Genomic DNA, 22384 nt, shown 5'->3' on the forward strand with positions numbered 1-22384 from the left:
TGAACATTTTATATATTTCTAATAGAGAGAGAAAGAATAACGATCATACTAATTAATTTTTTTGCATAATTCGCGAGCGCATTGCGTCATTAGCATATACGAAGTTTCAGACTGCTACTCTCATTACAGCCCGTGCTGTAACACTCTGAACACCGTCACTTTAATTATAACCACCTGGTACTTACAATTTGGAAGCTTTCAAAATGTGTTATGAAAGTTTTGAAAAACCATTTTTTTTCTCACTTGTGCCTGATATTTATTTGATACACTGATAAGCAGAGCTAGGAATTTTAGGTGCAAAAATTTGCTAATAAAGGTGCAAAAAAGGTGCCAAGTTTTGTACAAAAAAGGTGCTAAAATAGGTGCTCATTTTCAGATGTAAAATTTATTGTGAGCAGTGCATACATATATGATTCAACTTGTCTGGATAAACACAGAGTATTCTCTGGTTTTAAATCGTTTAATATAACTAAGCAAAGAAAATTCTCTGATACATTAGAAAGCGACATAAATTAAAACATGCTCATTCTTACTTAGAATTAGTCATCGAGAAAACTGTTAAAATAGATTACATTCAAAATTTCTATGTTCTTCTGAGTGAGGCTACATCTGCGGTCACTAAGCAGATACTTGAAGTTGAAAAAGAACGTTCAACGTCAACAGACACAAGTGGTGCATATTTTGTTTTAAACCGGTAATCCACATCCTTGTTGGTTGCAACTTCTTGAATCGGGGTTTTTGGCTAAACTTTGTTCTAACTTCTCTTTCCCGACCCCTTGCAGCTCTCGTTGCACATCCATCAAAACAGCCCACTGTGCTTCCTTTTCAGAACACTGCTCCTCCAGGTTTGTGATTTCAGTAGTAAGGAAAGAGAAGCCATGTACAATATAGAGTTCATCTTGAAATTCCTGTCTAAGTGCAAGTTTTTTGGAATCGCTGACGAATCACTAGGCAAAGCATCTAAAAATTTCGATATTGTATGGAAATGATTGCAAATAAACACTGCAGCTTTTAACCATGTACCCCATTTAGTGAGGATGGGAGAGGGTGGGAGTGAAAGTTTCGTAATTTCTACGTACTTCTGTATTCTATTAGGAGCCTTTTTCAGTATTTTCTTAATGCTAGAAACAAATTCATTCACATATGTATATTCATATTTAAGAGCTTCACAAACTCAATGCAAAGCATGAACAATGCAGACCACATGTTTTAAGTTAGGATACATATTCAGGGTGGCGACAGACCTGGAAAACCGGGAAAAGTCAGGGAATTTGAGGTGTCAAAAAAAGTCAGGGAATTTCGTCTTCATTGAATTTTAATTTTTTTTATTTATTTATTTAAAGATATCGTTATGGAACTCTGCTCGGGAACAGGAAATCTCGTTCGTAAGTTTCATCTTTTAGGCCCCTTTTATGCGCAACACAACCATGGCGCCAAAAACCAGTGATGGCAGGAGGAGAGAGAGAGAGAGAGCGAAATTTCTCTCCCCCGGGGTTCTCGGCTGAATTTTAAATTCGAACACTCTTTGGAGGAAAATTGTTATAACTCTCACACTATAGGAGCAATCTACTTCGGATAACTTTTGTTTTGCAGCTACAACATCAGCACATGCAACCGTGTTCAATTCAGAACACCGGCCGAGGAATGAGGGCGGGGGAGGGGAGCACGTGTCCCCCGAATTTCAATGGAAAACATAAAAATCTGCAGTTTGCCCTCTCTTCAGCCGCTATTTTGGGGAGAAGGCGCGAACTTTAGTATTCTTTTCAAAGAATGGCCATTTCTCAAGAGAATGAAACATGTTTCATGTTCTTGGGTGCAATACAAGTTGAATAATTAGCCGAAATGTGATTTTTTTATGCGAAAAATAGGTAATTTGCATTTTTGGAGGAAAATTTTTATAACTCTGGTACTATGGGCGCAATCTACTTCGGATAAGTTTTGTTTTGGAGCTAAAACAACAGAGCATGCAACTGTGTACAATTCAGAACGCCAAACCGAGGAAGAGGGGTGTGTGGGGCGCAACCTCCGAATTTCAATCGATAAAACATAAATAAAAACATAAAAATTTGGAGTTTGCACCCTCTTCTCCCACTATTTTGGGGAGAAGCTGCGAAATTTAGTATTCATTTCAAAGAATTGATATTTCTCAAGAGAATGAAACATGTTTCATGTTTTTGGGTGCCATACAAGTTGAATATTAAGCCAAAATGTGAAACACTGGTTTTTACGAAAAATAGGTAATTTGCATATTGCTCAGAAAATTGTTATAACTCGAGCACTATGGGAGCAATCTACTTCGGATAAGTTTTGTTTTGCAGCTAGAACATCAGAGCATGCAACCGTGTACAATTCAGAATGCCGGACTGAGGAAGAGGGGCTTGGGGGCACGACCCCCGAATTTCAATGGAAAAAACAAAAATCTGGAGTTCGCCCCCTCTTCTCTCGCTATTTTGGGGAGAAGCCCCGCAAACCTTAGTATTCTCTTCAAAGAATGGACGTTTCCAAAAAGATTGTAATATGTTTCATGTTCCTGGGTGCCATACAAGTTGAATAATGAACCAAAATGTGAAATTCTGTTCGGAAATGTGGCATTGATATGTTGCGGAGAAGGTGGGGGGAGGGGAGAGGTTGGTCATCAATATGAATTTTCCAGGCTTGCTCCAGACCTGTGTCAGAGTTTCCACCCAAACATAAAGAGTATGAAGGTCCAAAAAGCACATTCATTTCGTAATCATAATCGGGGAAGTAAAGGTTAAGCCTCTAAATATTACGTGGTAAATGCATTGAATTATCATTTTTTCTTGTCCGTAGGGGAGTAGTAAGGAGACTTGTCAACAGATGGAGGGGATAAGAGTGGGTGGCGCTGTCCGATAGTTGTTGGGCGTCGTAGTAAGGCATTTTGTTGGGCAAACTGAAGGAACATGTAAACAAATAGGTTCCAATGATACATACGATTTTTGTCGACAAAGTATCTCACTACAACATGAGACATAAATTGCATGGACTGCAACATCCAACAAAAATCGAATGCATAAACAAGAAGAGCTTTAGACTGTAAATATGCTGCTGGAATTTTATTACTCTTCTGGCTCACTTCACCTTATTTAATGTAGCAGTGCTTACGAAGGTTTTCTTTCATCATCTTGACGTATTACTGGTTTCGCACAAGTTCACATACTTTTACAATGACATTGCACTATTCTTAGATATCAAGAAGAATCCAACCAAATATATTGAATACTATCACGAAAAAGTGAAACACAAATCTACATTGGTGAACGTTATAGAAATTGGCAAGTGCATGCTCCCAATCTCAAATTTACTGCAACACTAGTATTGCAATGAAATTAAAGCCACTCTCACTGAGTAAGGTTAATGTCCAATATTATAAAATAAAATACTAATAATAAATACGTAAATATTTTAATATCATATTTACTCGAATCATTCAATCATAAAAGCAAATCACTTTCTAAAAGAATTGACTTTTCTCTGCCAGCCTTGCTAAATTTTATCTTTCCATCTACTGATTTATACGAGGGGTGGCCAGAAAATAATTCCCAATTAGTAGGGGACATTGATTTTTCGCAAACGCCAAAACCTTGGAAGAATGGTAATTGCTGTGAAGTTATGTTTAGGAATGTGCAGTGATGTCTGGACACATTTTTCGCCCGTTCGAAATAATGCGAATTGTTGGCGTTTTTAGCGATTATTTTAAAAGTAATGTCCTAAAACAACGAAAAATTCCATGAAATGAAAACATTCTTGTCTTTTCTAGGCCATGTTTGTGTACATAGAACATGCATGTTTTCCAACATTTTATTCAAGAGTAAACTATAATGCCTGTTTTATACATGGAATTATTCCGACAGCCACATTAAGTCATGTATTTCCCATGATTTTTTCGACTTCTATCAAAACCATTTGCATCACAGAGCAAAGTGGCAGGGTTCTAACAGGAGATCGAGTGTGTATCTACTGCTACACGGGAGCCACATCTTCGTATTTGTCGCACGAGATATGTTTCGAATTACCAAGCTAAGTGCCCACCATCGTCATTTGTCGTGCGAGTAATAATGGAGCTCAGTCGTTAGGGCATGTGACTACTATGCGAGAGACCCGGGGTCGATCCCCTGATGTGGACAACCGGGATGTTTTCCACCTATTCAAACTGCTCCGGCACCCACCCAGCATCAGCTTCAGCTGGTTCTTTGAGGAAACTTTGAGGGATAAAGGTAGTCAGAAGCGTGGTGCTGATTACATCCATCACCCCTACCTTCAGCCGTGATCAAGAAAGTGTGGGCCCCTAACTCCGCACCTACTATACACCTTCATGGAAAAGTGCAGGGGAGCACTTTACTTTTACTTCCTCAAAAATCTGTTCCAACATATCAAACTTGTCACGAAAATACGTAGACCATGTAAAAAAAAAGGTAAAGTGTTCCCCTGTGCATATCACCATGCCATGAAGGCGTATAGGGGGTGTGGGGGTAACGCCCCACACTTTCTTGATCCGGTCGTGAGTGGGGGTAATGTGATCAGCATCACACCCCTGACTGCCTTTACCCCCCGGGGTTTCCCCCAGGTACCCATGTTATTCGACGCTGGGTGGGTGCCGGGGCCGCTTTTACCGTTAGAAAAGTTCCCGGATTTGAACCGGCCGGGAATCGAACCCGGGACCTTGCGCATGGTAGTCAGACGCGTTACCGACTGAGCCACCGCGGCCTCTACTTAGACCATGCGACCTACAATTTAAAATAATAATTTAAAAGCAGAATGGAGTATTACGTTTTGGTATATTTGGCAGAAAAATGTTCTAAAACAAAAACGCGAATTTTGGGAAACGTAATACTAACAAGTCAAAAAAGATAATTCCAATTTTTGGTGCCATAATATATCGGTATCTGTCACGTGAGATTGATTGATTTTAATTTTTTTGGTACGTCGCCACTTATGGTCATTATGCACCCTTCAGTATATACGGGGAAAATTCCAGTATCTAAAATCCTTACCTTAATATTAAAAGAGGGGTATGGAAAATAACTTTCCCAAAATAACTTTCAAGATATCAAACTCTCACGAAGAAGCGTAAGCCATGTGACTTACAATTTGAAACAGTAGTTTAAAAACACCATGAAAGTATAATTTCAGATATTTGCCAGCAAATGCGCTAAAATGAAAATGTGAATTTTGGGGAAAATAACACTGTATAGTAAAAAATAAAAAATAACAAAAGAAACTCCAATTTTTTAAAAAAATAACAAAATATCAAGGTCCCTACTGATTAGGCATAAACAAGAATATCAATTGTAATTTATTGCATTAGTAACGTCCTAACCTAATTTTCGGCATAATCACCACCATTGTTCTGGCATTTGTCGTAGCATGCACTAAATTTTGTATACCCTTGTTATGCGTGTCTGACATCAAGCAAAGACTGGAACTATCTCTACCGCAGTGTAGCTGTCAAATCCTTGCCCTGCCAGAAACCTCTTCAGTTAAACAAAGAGATGAAAGTCGGTACATTCAAGGCCAGAGCTGTACAGGGAGTGGTCCAAGATCTCACCTGAAGTGATGCAAAAGGCCCGTGTGTACTCAGCTGTATTGGGTTGTGCACATTTAATTGACCTTCCGTGAATTGTCTGCACCGTCTTCTGACCTTACTATCACTCACGACGTCCGGTCTGCACACCTCACACGATTTCTGGTGGCTCTGTGTCAACTTCCGAGCGTGCAATGTAGGCTACATCGCAGTCGGTGGGAGACTGTATGAGAGATGCAATGTTTAACCTAGAACTGTCCTAAAACGGCTGCATTGCAACTGTACCAGATTACATCGACATGCCACTTCTTTCTGCCTGCATGTGTGTGTGTCGCTCTCCAACCACTAGTTCTGCGTATAGGCACCATTGGAGCTTTTTTCAGGATGCCCCTCGTATATGAACTTTCAGAAGCTTTTATTATTAGAGTGTTCCTGTTTTAATGTGTGGTTAGCTAAATTAGGTACCTATACAATGCAATCTATAAATTCCTTGCGTTAATTTCTAATAGCTACATACCCTTTTCGTCAGCATTAATTGTATGGTATAACTGCACGTTGTCAGTTTCACAGTACTTCACTTGGATATATACTGTACTGTAGCAGAAATCCCATTGATAATGTAAGAAAATATGACACTTTATTTTGTTCGATTCAATTGTTTCACTTATATGCAAGAGTTGAGTTGTTTGCCTTACAGAGAATAGAGAAGTAGCTTTATACATTGAAAAATGAGTCCGCACTCATGGTTCTTGCAAGCAGAGGGTTCCAAACCTCAGTGGAAATATCAACATATAATACCGAAAATGTATAAGGAGACTGATAAATTACAAATTGTATTTCTTAATCAATCACTCTTCACTCTTATCTCATTTAGTCGTAACTTTAAAAATAATCAATTATTTTATTTCAAACTTACTGCGTATGACAAAATTCCATAATCCTTCCCTAGCTTGTGAATTGTAATATAATTTTCCAAATTCATTATTTTGCAGTTTGAATTCAAATCATAGAGAATAGAGAAATTAAGTCAATTTCATAGAAGATAATATTGGAACTTAACTAAACCATACGTGGATCTGTGTGAGTTTATTATTTCTATTTGCAAAAACATCAATGTAGTTTAGTTTGTAATTGTCAGGGAAAAATGTAAATTTTGTCCTGGAAAACCTGGAAATGTCAGGGAATTTCATTTCTGCTTTTTTGTAGCCACCCTGATATTCTTCAGATTAGAAAATGCAGCTAGCATGTAAGATGCTTGGTCTGTAAGAATTAACCACACTGTCATATTTTACGCCCTCCGGCCACAATACAAAACATGCATCCCTGAAACTTTGCATTACACTTGCATTATCTGTTTTGCCGAGAAAATAAGTTTTTAAAAGCATGGTTTTCTCTTAAGTCCATTGAGAGGTGCCTGGATGGTCAGCTACTACTTGCCTGATCTGCGAGATTTTAGCTTCATAAAGAGGTTGAAGGTAAAGATTTCCTTAAGGTGCTCTCATCTGGAACAGACTTCCCAGTATATTTTTGCAAATATGATTTCATGACAGGATTGTTAAGTTTCGAAAGAGGTATTCCACACGCTATAAATGTCCTTGCTGTCTCACTGAAAAAATCAATTGTATTTCTGGAACTCGAAGATGCAATCGCCTCACCAATGAATTACTGTCGCTTCCTACCTTTACCATCTCGTAGTTCTTTATTCCTGACGTGCTTCCCACTTTGTAGATGCTGCACAACACAAGTGCGTTGGTGTTTTCATCAACAGCAACAGAAATATCACACACATCACACCTCAGAACAGATCCATCACTCTGAATGCAGTCACCGCTAAACTGTTTAACAATGTCCTGCAGTTTCCCAACATTTACTTTATGTTTTGGCATGGTGAACAAGCAAATCCGATGCATCGATCAGTCGATCACAGACTGCAGTTGCCTTGCTCGCTGAGACGGGAGAAGGAAACGAAAACAAAGCAGCTTTCCTACAACAATTCGTAAACAATACAGCATAGGACAAAAAGAGTACAACTTCTAGCAAATGTAACGCGTCATTGTTGGCACTGTTTAAAGTCCGAGCGCTTACTACATTAACGTCCAAGAACTGAAGAAAGCTGATTCATTGTTGTGCGGTAAACAAGAATCGTGTGCCAAGAAGCGGTCTCTCGAATGTGGGTGGGGTTAAACAGCATGCGAGTTGTATTAAAAAAAATGATAAAGATGCAAAAAGGGCAAAAAGGTGGAAAAGGTTCTGAGATTGTGAAAAAGGTGCAACCGAAACACCATCAGTAGAGTTCAATAAGTGCTTATTTTGGGGATGAGTCACTTTTTTTACCCATTTTCACACAAAAAAATTTAAGGTGCAGCACCTAAAATTCCTAGGTCTGGTGATAAGATGTTAATGCTAATTATTTTGTGAGGTACCCCATTTTACAAGTGTAATGAAAAATCCTGCATCATTGCTTCACTTGTAGTTACATACCCAACTAGTGATATTTATTATGTATTAGATAATTCAGAATTAATGTTACATCTGAAAAGGTGTAGTCCACTGTTTTTGCATCACCCCACTTGTTTAGCTGGCCATATGCATCTTCAAGAGTTTGTGTTGTGCTAATCCTGAGGATATCAATGCTGGCAAGTCATAAATGATATTGGTACATCCGATATTGCCCCAGGAGATCTAGGTACACTTTCATGGTTAAAGTTGCAACTTGTGTGATTTTGCAAATTATGACCATTTCAATTAATCCATTACACAATACAGGAAAACCTCGTTAATGCGAAGTTCAAGGGACCAAAAAATGTCAACTTCGTATTAAAAGACTTCGAGTTATCCAAACTTTTCAAGATGGCACCTGTTTTCACGTGTAAATAAAGTAGAGTATAAATTACCCCCACAAAGGATGTTTTATACTTGGTGGTAGCTCAGAAAATAAGCTTTATATGTACTATATAATAATATTGTACGTTTTAAAGAAAGTGTAAAAAATGTTACACAAAATGAGAACACTGAGCTTAACGCGGGCACAAAGATTCCAAGGAGACGGTTAACACCATTTATCCTGCCTAGTTATACAACCGGTTATGCACGGGATGCATATTGTGGCAAAAAGTCTTATAAAAAACGGTATTTTCTTTTAATTGTGCAAAGTCCTTGCTCTTCCATGAAATTCTTACAATTTTAGTTCATAAGAAACCCGTTTTCATGGAGACCTATGGAAAGGAAAACAATCTCGTTTATTGCAAGAAGTGAAACTCGGAAGAATCTTGACAGTAGTCACACTGGCGCGAGCAAGAGCAAGAGACGTGAGATAATCTTACAGAATGAATATTGGATTTTATGTGCGTTCACTAGAACATTGTCCACTACAGGATTAACTGGTAAAAGAAGATTCTCTTGGGAGAGAACACAACCTTTCCCTGGCACAAAACAAAACAAAAAAATCGGGGCTGTAAATTTCGTTCTGGTTCCCCTGTCTAAAACACATCGTAAAAAAAGTCATGTATTCTTTTAAACTGTATATTTAGTCCCGTTTAGCTCATCAGCATAAAATGAACTAAAAACAAGCTTTAGGACCGCCAAAACTTTTCCTCTCTTCCTCTCGTATTCCTACATTGAGCATTGGGGGTTATTTTTTTTTGGTGTTTTTTTTCAACAGCAGCACGCTAATGGTTCTGAAGAAAAGTGGGGATTATATGGCTTTGCGAGATTCAAAACAATGAAGCTTATTCCATCCCACTGGATGAGTCATTGCACTTATCGGCAAGCAAGAGCTTTCCAGACGCTAGACTAAACACTGGCGCCAGCTGCAGCGTAAACACAATGAGATGGGCTGGAAGTTAGTGCAGTGCAGCAGGTGGCAGAAGAGAAATCATCAGGTTGTCGAAGACCGAAACCATGCACACCAGTGGCGGATAATGAGCTGTTGTAGGAGAAGGAAGGGGGTCACGTATCTTTTACTTATCATGCATTTTTTTTTTGTTCGTCTTAAAGAAGTTATTCAGAACTGTTTGCTTCTTTTTAGACGCCAAAGGAAAGGAGCCCGTGTGCGCACAGGAGCAAGAAATCGTGCCCGAAACAATTAGCAACTGACTCCCCCCCTCCCCCCCGTTTGCTGATAGATAAAGGGGAGAAGTCACTCAGACAAGAAAACATTGTTTTGGCAAATTTTATGACCGGCACAGTTGCACAGTTGGGAAACTGGAGTTGGAACATACGTAAGATCGAAGTCAACTTTTGCGGGAAACCTAGATGACAACGTATTAAGCGGGTTGACGATCTTTAGTTGGCCTTTGCGGCTTTGATTATCTGTAACAGTTTCCCTTTTTTTATGAAGTTCTACAGGGCACAAAGAACACGCTTTTAATGAAAGTGGTTACGGGAAGTTGTCGGCTACCAGGCCAAAAGTTGCTCGCTCACGGGAAATTGCTGTATCTCGATCTCAAAGCTAGACAGATGGGTGACACTTCCAGGTGCCACGCGTCTTTTATTTTGGAACATTCCTGCCATCTTATCTCTCATTTCTCATCTAGCACTGGTGAATATTTTCAAAGTGGCGCAGTCAGCGGGTAAAGAGCTTGACCTGCCATGCACATTGACAAAGAATGTCATTGTCCAACAGGCATTTCGGGCTGCTTCCCTCGAGTTGTCAGCAGTTCTTAGGACAAGGAAACATGTCAAGGTCAAGTTAAAATAACATCCAAGCTCTCTCCACATTCGATCTTCTCTTGTCGACTTACACAGGTGTCTACTTCGAATTAGGCGAAACCAGTTTTGCGGAAGGGTCTTCTAAACAACTTCGTATTAAAAATTATCCGTATTTCGATTTATCCGTACTGAAATACATTATAAATCCTATCTTATCGGCTGGGGAATGGGAAGAACTTCGGATTAAAGGGTACTTCGTATTAACGAGGTTTTCCTGTAGTAAAAATGTCCTCTTTCTAAGAAAGTTAAAATGCTAGATTCATAATTTCGCCACCAATGGATCCAGGTTTGAATCCTTATCTAGGCATAGATAATTTTATTTATCCTCATTGTCACACTTAGCCACAAATTGGTGGGAAATCAAATTAAAAAGAAAAATTATAACTGATTTGTTCCTACTGAACACACAAAATGTTTTTCTAGATCTAGTTTCTGATGTGAAAACCATCTTCCGTCACATTATAAAGCAGCATGCTAGTTCCTGATATATAGAGTATAGTTTATGCTGAAAGAAGTCCTAAATCTGCTTTAATGTTGTTGAAGAAAGTTATTAGGTACAACTCAAAATCCACTTACATTTTTGAGTTTTCCCATTTATAACCTAACCAAAGAAATGACGGAGAAAATTTGTTGCACTTGAATAGTGAGATTTTATTTATTGGAAAAATATGCAATGCAATATTGATAGATGATATTTATTACAGATTACCTGAATTGTTATTTTTTAAGTTAATAGATAACGTTCTGCTTAATTCAATACTTGTGAATCATCCCACACATTAAGATGACCATGTGCAACGTAAAGAGTTGCAGTGATGTGCTAATGGTGGGGATATCAAGGCTGGCCTGTGCAAGATGATATTGGTACATCCAATATTGTCCAAGGGGATCCAGGTACATTTTAAATTTTGGATACAATCAGTGTTGAGTGATAGTACAAGGGGTCCCAAGTTCTCTGGTGAGAACTCCACAAGATTTAGTTTTAAGCCCACATATTGATTCTAGTTAGAGAGCCACATAAAATAAAAACGGGAGCATTTTGGAAACAAAATAGAATGTATTGAAATTTCATGTTTCCATGTTGCACAATTGGATAGTGTTTTGTGATTAATTTTGAAGTTTCACTTCACTGCCTTCATTCACGAAGGGTACGACATCTAGAGCAGAGATGATAGTGCATCACTTCTTAGTGAATGAAGGCAGCGATCCTTCGAAAGTAATCAGAAAGAAACAAACTATCCAATTGTGCAATGCGGAAACACGAAACTTCATGTACGTAATACTTAAACCATATTTTCCGCATCCATCATGAAGATAAAATGTGTGTACACTCTTAAAATATTTACTCTAGAAGACTGATAAAGAAATTGATACACCTAGAATTGTTATTGAATTTTATTTTCTCTTTATTTCTTGCAGAAGGCACAGTCCGTGAGAGAAGCATTGGAGATTCTGGTTGGACGAGATCAGCTGGAAGGTGTCACATGTTCACGCACAAACCAAGAAATTGAGGCCTGGCAGCAAGTTTCGCTGGAGGAATTGCCATTGGTCTTGGTCCTTCATTTGAAGTGGTTCGATTACAAGCTTGACACGTGCTCCAAAATCTGCAAAACTGTGGAGTTCCCTATAGATCTTAAAGTAGATCCAAGTAAGTTCTTAACACCTGCTGCTAATTTTTTTTTTTTTTGTTTTGTAATGGGGTTCAGCAGATATTGATGTATTAATTCCACTAAAAAAAGGTAAAGTGATCCCCTGTGCTTAGCACCATGCCATGAAGGCTTATAGGGGGTGGGGGGGTAACACCCCACACTTTCTTGATCCGGTCGCGAGAGGGGGTGATGTGATCAGCATCACGCCCCTGACTGCCTTTACCCCGCAGGGTTTCTCCCAGGTACCCATGTCATTTGACGCTGAGTTGGGCTTCCAATGTTAGAAAAGTTCCCAAATTGGAACCGGCCGGGGATCGAACCCGGAACCTTTAGCATGGTAGTCAGACGCGTTACCGACTGAGCCACCGTGGCCACTAGTATTGATATTTATAAGTAGGGTGCAAATTTCTGCCTAGATCTTTCACCACTTTATCTCTTTCCACAGAGTCCGATCCTGCCCTTTTGTTAATGCTCTCTACTACATGGTCTTTCCACATCCCCCCCCCCATTTCTTTTTCCAAGCCCTTGTACAGCTTATGTTCTAATTTGCAGATTTTCCACTCTCCCCCTTCCCTCCAATCTCTTCATGAATGCAGCCTCGCTATCCCCTCATTGTCACTGCAGCCTCCTGCTCCTACTAAGCTCTAAGAGTTTCATCTCCGCTGCATCTTTCTTCTCTCTTTGATTGCCCAAGTCTGCGATTAAAAATTAAAACTTTTTTATATATTTTATTTCCACATCATACAATGGAACCCCGATTTTATGTTCCCAGATTTTACATATTCCTGCATTATACATTTAGTCTTGGTGGTCGCAACTTAACAGAATGTTATAAAATTTTCCTCCAATTTTACATTTTCCAGCATTTTAAATTTTTTCAGCTTGGTCCCCTGAAAAACTTAAAATGGAGGTTCCACTATAGTTGCAATTAATTAGAAAGATTTGGGGTCATTCCACGTCAGTTCAACCAGACCAGGGAACCCACCATCTCAGATTTTTATGAAACTTGGTACATTCAATCGTTCCATGGTGGTAAGAAACCACATAAAATTTTTCGCCTCTAACTCATCTGGTTTCAGAGTTATGGCCTCTCAAACTTTCAGCCAACTCTAGTTTTCCTTCATTTCCGAAGCCCTCATTGAAACCTGCAGTGCTTTACAAAAAAAATTCCATCTCGCTCACACATGATTCAATCCTTTTGAAATTTCACAATAATATTAACCAAACAATAGGCATTTCATAAAAAAAGATATGGCAACACATGATATGAATATTTTAGTAAAACAAAAAATTAATAAAACAAATATTAGCGGGATTTTGTTGCCGAAAACATGCCTTGCTAAAATTTCAATTATCATTAAAAGGGAATGAATTAATACCAGCATAAGTATTTTTAAAATTAACCTGGATATGTATTCTAACTTACCCAGCAATAAAAGTTATGGTTATTTTATTCCTTCTATAAATATAATATACTTATGTCTGATATTTGGATGAAATGGCTTCCGAAGTATTAAAATATTTTGGTTAACTCAAAATCAATCAAATAATGTGTTATAAATTAATCAGTGAAGCAAACTCGAAATTCTACACTTTTGTTTATTCTTTGAGCATTGTTGTCTTATTATTTCCTTACTTATTTATAAAATAATTTATCCATATATAAGCAAAATATGTATGGTTCAAAAAAATCTTTGTTTAATGTTGTGTTCTTTGTAAGCAGCAGTTTGATGATATGTCAACATTACCTGAGACAGAATAGCAATGAAGATGACAATAATGATGATAATAATAATAATAATAATTTATATCGTTGAACAATATCAGTTATTAACGTATCCCCTCCTGCTTCAACATTTGGTGTTTGATGATTTATCCATATAGATATTTAAATGTGATTGACCAAAACACAGGTTTAAAAATTACTGAATATTCCATATATTGCCCATATATATTTTTTACCTTTCCATATATGTGCATGCAACATATACAAAAATTTACTTTGTGACACAAGTTGTATACTTTGACACGTTGGATTATCTTGTCCATTGAACTTGGAACCTTTTGCCATCCAGATGTTGTTTCTGGTGGATCAACAACAGCCAGCACATGGGGAATTGGTACTGCACATATATCTTCATGTCTTGGCCAATAGAATGATGGGGAAGGAGCATGGGGGTGAAGAAACTTTACAACAACATCTCCTTGATCTTCATCCACTTGAGATACCATTCCAAAATACCACAACTGATCATACTTACAAGCAATGTAACATCCAGGAAAGAGTTCATGTAGGGTTACAATAAAAGATTGGCGGTTTTTCAGACTGTACGTGAGAGATGGGGTCTCATCTTGACTGATTCTTCCAGCCACAATGGTGCCTGCAGAATCCAGAGGGCTGAAATTGTGGAAACTTCTAGTGCCTGGAACTGTTTGTACATCTGTAAACCGGTTTTGAAGTGTCAAATGGGTTGAATCAACTTCACCTTTCTCAATAAAGTGAAATGCAATAGTTGTAATTTTTTCCACACAGAAATTGTAAAAATCCTCTGTTGTGATCTGTCTCTCAAATGTTCTCTGTAAACTCTCTTTTCGTGCCAAGCGTTTTGCTGTTCCGCCAATCCCATTACATTCTGATTTCCCATGGCTTGTTGCAAAGAATGACCATTGTGCCTCTAGCTGGAAGTCCTCTTCATGCAGACACAAGTTGAGAAAGTTATATTTGTTTTTGTATTGAGCAGCAGTCCTGTCACGAAAATAGTGTATTTTCTTGACATGTGAAAAATTTTCTTTCAGAAATCTCACGACTATTCCTTGAATTTTGTAAACCATGTTCACATCATGCTTCAGGTCATTATATATAATGCAGTGTGATGAAACAATCTTTTCCCCAACAGAGTTCTTACAGTAGACTACCACAGGATGTACAGTACATGACTCAGAAGTCCAGTGGTAACCTTGCGCCTCATAATGGATTGTAAAAGATTGGATTCAATCTTTTATTGTAACCGTAGATGAACTCTTTCCTGGATGTTACATTGCTTGCAAGTATGATCAGTTGTGGTATTTTGGAATGGTATCTCAAGTGGATGAAGATCAAGGAGCTGTTGTTGTAAAGTTTCTTTACCCCCATGTTCCTTCCCCATCATTCTATTGGCCAAGACATGAAGATACATGTGCTGGCTGTTGTTGATCCACCAGGAACAACATCTGGAAGGACATACCACTTCTCAGACATCTGCATGACGTCAGTGCAGGAAAGAATCATACATTTGGGTGGCAAAAGGTTCTAAGTTCAATGGACAAGATAATCCAACGTGTCAAAGTATACAACTTGTGTCACAAAGTAAATTTTTGTATATGTTGCATGCATATATATGGAAAGGTAAAAATATACAGGGTGAGTCATAAGTCTCCATACAAATGCCACTAACGAAGGAAGAACGGATTGACATCGTTCTGTTGGCTGGGAGTGGTACCACCCATCATGTAGCACGTACATGCAATGCAACACACAGAACGCAGGTAACCCTTCACACCGTGGCCAAACTTATCAAGAAATTCAGAAGGACAGGTTCATTTGTTGCTGTCTTTGGTCTCCCAGGCCTGCTTTCGTCGGCAACGAACTTTGGCCACGGTGTCATGGGTTATCTGCATTCTGTGGGTTGCATTGCATGTACGTGCTACATGACGGGTGGTACCACTCCCAGCCAAGATAATGATGTCAATCCGTTCTTCCTTCGTTAGTGGCATCTCTTTTTCATTGGTTCACCTGCCTGAAAAGGAAAAACAAACATTAGTCATGGTTTTCACCATTTGTATGGAGACTTATGACTCACCCTGTATATAGGCAATATATGGAATATTCAGTAATTTTTAAACCTGTGTTTTGGTCAACCACATTTAAATATCTATATGGATAAATCATCAAACACCAAATGTTGAAGCAGGAGGGGATACATTAATAACTGATATTGTTCAACGATATAAATTATTATTATTATTATCATCATCATTATTGTCATCTTCATTGCTATTCTGTCTCAGGTAATGTTGACATATCATCAAACTGCTGCTTACAAAGAACACAACATTAAACAAAGATTTTTTTGAACCATACATATTTTGCTTATATATGGATAAATTATTTTATAAATAAGTAAGGAAATAATAAGACAACAATGCTCAAAGAATAAACAAAAGTGTAGAATTTCGAGTTTGCTTCACTGATTAATTTATAACACATTATTTGATTGATTTTGAGTTAACCAAAATATTTTAATACTTCGGAAGCCATTTCATCCAAATATCAGACATAAGTATATTATATTTATAGAAGGAATAAAATAACCATAACTTTTATTGCTGGGTAAGTTAGAATACATATCCAGGTTAATTTTAAAAATACTTATGCTGGTATTAATTCATTCCCTTTTAATGATAATTGAAATTTTAGCAAGGCATGTTTTCGGCAACAAAATCCCGCTAATATTTGTTTTATTAATTTTTTGTTTTACTAAAATATTCATATCATGTGTTGCCATATTTTTTTCTGAAATGCCTATTGTTTGGTTAATATTATTGTGAAATTTCAAAAGGATTGAATCATGTGTGAGCGAGATGGAATTTTTTTTGTAAAGCACTGCAGGTTTCAATGAGGGCTTCGGAAATGAAGGAAAACTAGAGTTGGCTGAAAGTTTGAGAGGCCATAACTCTGAAACCAGATGAGTTAGAGGCGAAAAATTTTATGTGGTTTCTTACTACCATGGAAGGATTGAATGTACCAAGTTTCATAAAAATCTGAGATGGTGGGTTCCCAAACCTCTTTCTTTTTTGGTTGAATTGATATGGAATGACCCTTTGCCAAAGATAAATTTAAAGGAAATTACTCTGCTTCCAACCTGAAAATTCCAAACAAACAATACTACTGATTTAATAAAGATTCAAGATAATATGCAAATTTTCAGTTACCAAAATTGACAACCTTGTGCAGTGAAACTCTGTTAAGTTCTTCAGGAGACCAAGATGATGAAATTTAAAAATGCAGTAAAACTTAAAAATCGGGAAATTTTTATGATGTTTTGCTCAATTGGAACTATGAAGAATGAATATGCAAATGCAAGATCAGGGTTCTGCTTTAGATTGCTTGGCATCAAACAGAAAATAGTAGTTGCTTTTACAACTTGCAACCCCAGCCTAAACACAATGTGATTTCCACATTCATAGGAAGCTGGTGGTTTGCATGGGTTGGTTATATTTATTATTGATCAGGTTTTCTCTTTGGTCTTGTTCTTTATTTTTGTCAGTAAAAAAAATCTTGTTTCCTTTCAGAACTGGTGTCGTCAAACAAAAAGTTCGGTCCTAAGCAGAAGCAGTATAAACTCTTTGCAGGTAAGATTGCTTTGAACCTTTTCAGTTGTTAGATGTTCCCCCTCTTCTCCGCGAGATGTTCCCCCTCTTCTCCGCGAGATGTTCACCCTCTTCTCCGCGAGATGTTCACCCTCTTCTCCGCGAGATGTTCCCCCTCTTCTCCGCGAGATGTTCACCCTCTTCTCCGCGAGATGTTCACCCTCTTCTCCGCGAGATGTTCACCCTCTTCTCCGCGAGATGTTCACCCTCTTCTCCGCGAGATGTTCACCCTCTTCTCCGCGAGATGTTCACCCTCTTCCCCGCGAGATGTTCACCCTCTTCCCCGCGAGATGTTCACCCTCTTCCCCGCGAGATGTTCACCCTCTTCCCCGCGAGATGTTCACCCTCTTCCCCGCGAGATGTTCACCCTCTTCCCCGCGAGATGTTCACCCTCTTCCCCGCGAGATGTTCACCCTCTTCCCCGCGAGATGTTCACCCTCTTCCCCGCGAGATGTTCACCCTCTTCCCCGCGAGATGTTCACCCTCTTCCCCGCGAGATGTTCACCCTCTTCCCCGCGAGATGTTCACCCTCTTCCCCGCGAGATGTTCACCCTCTTCCCCGCGAGATGTTCACCCTCTTCCCCGCGAGATGTTCACCCTCTTCCCCGCGAGATGTTCACCCTCTTCCCCGCGAGATGTTCACCCTCTTCCCCGCGAGATGTTCACCCACTTCCCCGCGAGATGTTCACCCACTTCCCCGCGAGATGTTCACCCTCTTCCCCGCGAGATGTTCACCCTCTTCCCCGCGAGATGTTCACCCTCTTCCCCGCGAGATGTTCACCCTCTTCCCCGCGAGATGTTCACCCTCTTCCCCGCGAGATGTTCACCCTCTTCCCCGCGAGATGTTCACCCTCTTCCCCGCGAGATGTTCACCCTCTTCCCCGCGAGATGTTCACCCTCTTCCCCGCGAGATGTTCACCCTCTTCCCCGCGAGATGTTCACCCTCTTCCCCGCGAGATGTTCACCCTCTACCCCGCGAGATGTTCACCCTCTACCCCGCGAGATGTTCACCCTCTACCCCGCGAGATGTTCACCCTCTACCCCGCGAGATGTTCACCCTCTACCCCGCGAGATGTTCACCCTCTACCCCGCGAGATGTTCACCCTCTACCCCGCGAGATGTTCACCCTCTACCCCGCGAGATGTTCACCCTCTACCCCGCGAGATGTTCACCCTCTACCCCGCGAGATGTTCACCCTCTACCCCGCGAGATGTTCACCCTCTACCCCGCGAGATGTTCACCCTCTACCCCGCGAGATGTTCACCCTCTACCCCGCGAGATGTTCACCCTCTACCCCGCGAGATGTTCACCCTCTACCCCGCGAGATGTTCACCCTCTACCCCGCGAGATGTTCACCCTCTACCCCGCGAGATGTTCACCCTCTACCCCGCGAGATGTTCACCCTCTACCCCGCGAGATGTTCACCCTCTACCCCGCGAGATGTTCACCCTCTACCCCGCGAGATGTTCACCCTCTACCCCGCGAGATGTTCACCCTCTACCCCGCGAGATGTTCACCCTCTACCCCGCGAGATGTTCACCCTCTTCCCCGCGAGATGTTCACCCTCTTCCCCGCGAGATGTTCACCCTCTTCCCCGCGAGATGTTCACCCTCTTCCCCGCGAGATGTTCACCCTCTTCCCCGCGAGATGTTCACCCTCTTCCCCGCGAGATGTTCACCCTCTTCCCCGCGAGATGTTCACCCTCTTCCCCGCGAGATGTTCACCCTCTTCCCCGCGAGATGTTCACCCTCTTCCCCGCGAGATGTTCACCCTCTTCCCCGCGAGATGTTCACCCTCTTCCCCGCGAGATGTTCACCCTCTTCCCCGCGAGATGTTCACCCTCTTCCCCGCGAGATGTTCACCCTCTTCCCCGCGAGATGTTCACCCTCTTCCCCGCGAGATGTTCACCCTCTTCCCCGCGAGATGTTCACCCTCTTCCCCGCGAGATGTTCACCCTCTTCCCCGCGAGATGTTCACCCTCTTCCCCGCGAGATGTTCACCCTCTTCCCCGCGAGATGTTCACCCTCTTCCCCGCGAGATGTTCACCCTCTTCCCCGCGAGATGTTCACCCTCTTCCCCGCGAGATGTTCACCCTCTTCCCCGCGAGATGTTCACCCTCTTCCCCGCGAGATGTTCACCCTCTTCCCCGCGAGATGTTCACCCTCTTCCCCGCGAGATGTTCACCCTCTTCCCCGCGAGATGTTCACCCTCTTCCCCGCGAGATGTTCACCCTCTTCCCCGCGAGATGTTCACCCTCTTCCCCGCGAGATGTTCACCCTCTTCCCCGCGAGATGTTCACCCTCTTCCCCGCGAGATGTTCACCCTCTTCCCCGCGAGATGTTCACCCTCTTCCCCGCGAGATGTTCACCCTCTTCCCCGCGAGATGTTACCCCTCTTCTCCGTTAGATGTTCCACCTCTTCTACATTGGCGATGATCTTGCAGCATTGAGCACCTCTGGAATGGCATAGTGGTAATATTTCTGTCTTATAATCAAGGAGTCCTAAGTTCAATACCTGGTGGAAGCGCATAGTTGTTTGGATCCCACTTTAAACTTGTCCAGTCCTGGTTTGCCGTTCTTTGCATCAAGTGGAGTTAAATATGAACTCAAAGTGTTATTGCATTGGTTCTCAACCTTTCTTATTTTGAGGGATTCGTGATTAGTTGCCTTACAAAACTGTGCCCCATTTTTGATCATGGTGAATTACATGAACACATTAGTTCAGGATCCCTTTTCAATAAGCACATATTTTTCCATTTGTCTTTGTAAGCTTTGTTCTGAATCTACAAGTAGCATTCACAATTTTCCATTCGAAACTAAAGAAATTTATTTGTTAAAACACTAAAATAACACACGAGCAGCACGATAAAAAACACTTTGGAGTTCTTCCAAGCTTTCGGCTCTTTCACGGAGTCTTCTTCAGGGCTGGTCGAGGAAAGACTGAGTAGATGCAGTTTTCGTTACACTGGCGTTACTTCATGTATCCGTTGGCAGATGTCGTTGCGGTCTTGCAGTGTTGGTAAGTCTTGGTATGTTTGGAATACTCGTTGGGGGAAATGGATTTTTGAATTTTACTGTGTTGTACCAAGAAGAATAAAGATTTCCACATAAATTGTCATCGAGATTATTTGTGTTTTTGATCGTGTGCAATGAAGGAAACACAATCCTGTGGAAGTTGATGGTTGGTTTTTAAGGCGTGTTTGGATAAACCGGAAGAACTTTCTTTCCTGCGTATGTATCCTAGGTGGTCGGCTAAATGGTCTTTGATGGGTCTTTGCATTGTCCTATGTATTTTTGGGTGCATTCACATCTGAGGCTGTAGATGCCACAGTTTGTTAAGGGGTCTTTGTCGTACGTTTTGAAGCCTGCTAAGTTTTGTCCTATGGATTTGCCAGGTTTATATGCTATTCTGTAGTTTCGTTTTTCCAAGATGCGTCCGAGTTTGGTGGAAAGGCCTGGTCTGGTATAAATGGTATCCCTAACCATAGTCGTGGATCCTCTTCGTTTGTGGGAAGGTGGTGTTTGGCTTTTTTCTGTTTTTTTTTTCCTTTTCTTTCACTTTTAGCAGGTTTTGGTCAATTATACCGGGGCTGTAGCCATTAAGGGAGGTCTGTTATCTTAGAATGTCCAATTCTTCTTGCAGCACTTGGTTGTTGGAACGTAAGTGCACGGCTCTTCTAACAAAGTTGTTCCAGATGTTGTCTTTTTGACTAGGTGGGTGGTTGGAATGTTTATGTATGAATCGGGATCCAGCCGTGAGTTTGTGGTAGATTTTGGTTGCGAAAATTAAGAAAAATGTAATAAAAATTATAGTCATTAATAAATTAGAATAATTTGCTTCTGGTAGAATATGTCTGAATTACAGTATTTTTTTTTCTTCTTAATTCTCTCAGTTTGTGGGATTCTGTTGAAATGTTCATTCTCGTCAAATGTTATACCTAGAGCCACATATTTATTGTGAAAAGTCAAGATATTGGTACAAAATGCCACATTTCAAGTTAAAAGTGGGATGTAAAATGGCATTCTGGTGTTAATATGATGAATAAAACCTAAAACTGTTATACAAAATTAAATTTATCCAATAGCAAATTTTTGTAGTTGTCAGAGTATTAAGTTTATACCTGTTTAAAGGAGTCCATTTTTGCTTCTCAAATATTTACAGCAGAGTTAATCAATTTTCCATGATTTGCATAACTCAGGATAATTCTTCCAAAAAAGTCATGTCTGTAACTAAATTTTGTTTTTTTTGAGTATTTCACATTTTGCAGCTCATTTCACACAATTTCGTGATGAAAACATTACAGTATGTTATGTCACATTTTGCGTTTGTCGTATAGTTATACCATTTTAAAATTGAAACTTGGATAAGTGCAAAATTTAATTTTTTACATTTATCATAGATTGATTTTGTGAACAAGTTAAAAAGAAGGAATTTTTTTAGGGTAGGAACACCATTTTCCCTACTTTTGTTCATTGTGTGTGCCACATGAAGTCAGCAGGTGCCTGGTAATAATGCAGGAATCTTGTGTTACACATGTGGCAGAATAATTTTGTTCAGAGAGTTGATCATTGTATATCCTGTACGTGGTCATAGTTATCGAACGTACATGCATTTCACAAGTTTATTTTTATAAATATCATTTTTGTTTATACATTGTCTGATATTTATGTTGCTCGTGACAGAAGCTAACAATGCTGCAGAGTTAGATCAGTTAAAATCTGTTACTCCAAGAAGATACTCTGTGACCTGGGAAACCAACTTGGGAGTGAAGAGAGAGAGAGAGAGTAATTTTGAAAAATGTGTGTCCAAAAACCTCAAAGTTATTGAAATTGAAAATTTTGCTTGCCATGATCAGAAGCTTGAAAACACTTTCACCTCCCCTCCCAATTGGTTTCTTTTCTTGGGGAATGTTTTGCATAAATGTGTTAATTTTAATTTGCATAATTTATTTTTGACAATTTTGAATAACCCTGATTCATTTGATAGATATTCAAAGTTGAAGACATGACACTCATTTACTAGTATGTTAAATTATTATTAAGTGGCCTAATATGAGAAACTAGCTCATGCATTG

At 39.9% G+C, this 22384-nt stretch overlaps 1 protein-coding gene across 2 annotated transcripts in view; it reads left to right on the forward strand.

The window, feature by feature from the left end:
• Usp10 (ubiquitin specific protease 10) overlaps nucleotides 1–22384 on the forward strand; it is a 59607-nt gene that overhangs the window by 32155 nt on the left and 5068 nt on the right. For both annotated transcript variants that reach the window (XM_083144061.1, XM_083144062.1), the window contains exons 8-9: nucleotides 11672–11900; nucleotides 17233–17292. In XM_083144061.1, coding sequence (XP_083000187.1) covers nucleotides 11672–11900; nucleotides 17233–17292 — 289 coding nt within the window. The remainder of the gene's footprint in view (nucleotides 1–11671; nucleotides 11901–17232; nucleotides 17293–22384) is intronic.

This window comes from Lepisma saccharinum, chromosome 22 (genome assembly GCF_977018435.1).
Source record: "Lepisma saccharinum chromosome 22, izLepSacc3.1, whole genome shotgun sequence".
NCBI lineage: Eukaryota > Metazoa > Arthropoda > Insecta > Zygentoma > Lepismatidae > Lepisma > Lepisma saccharinum.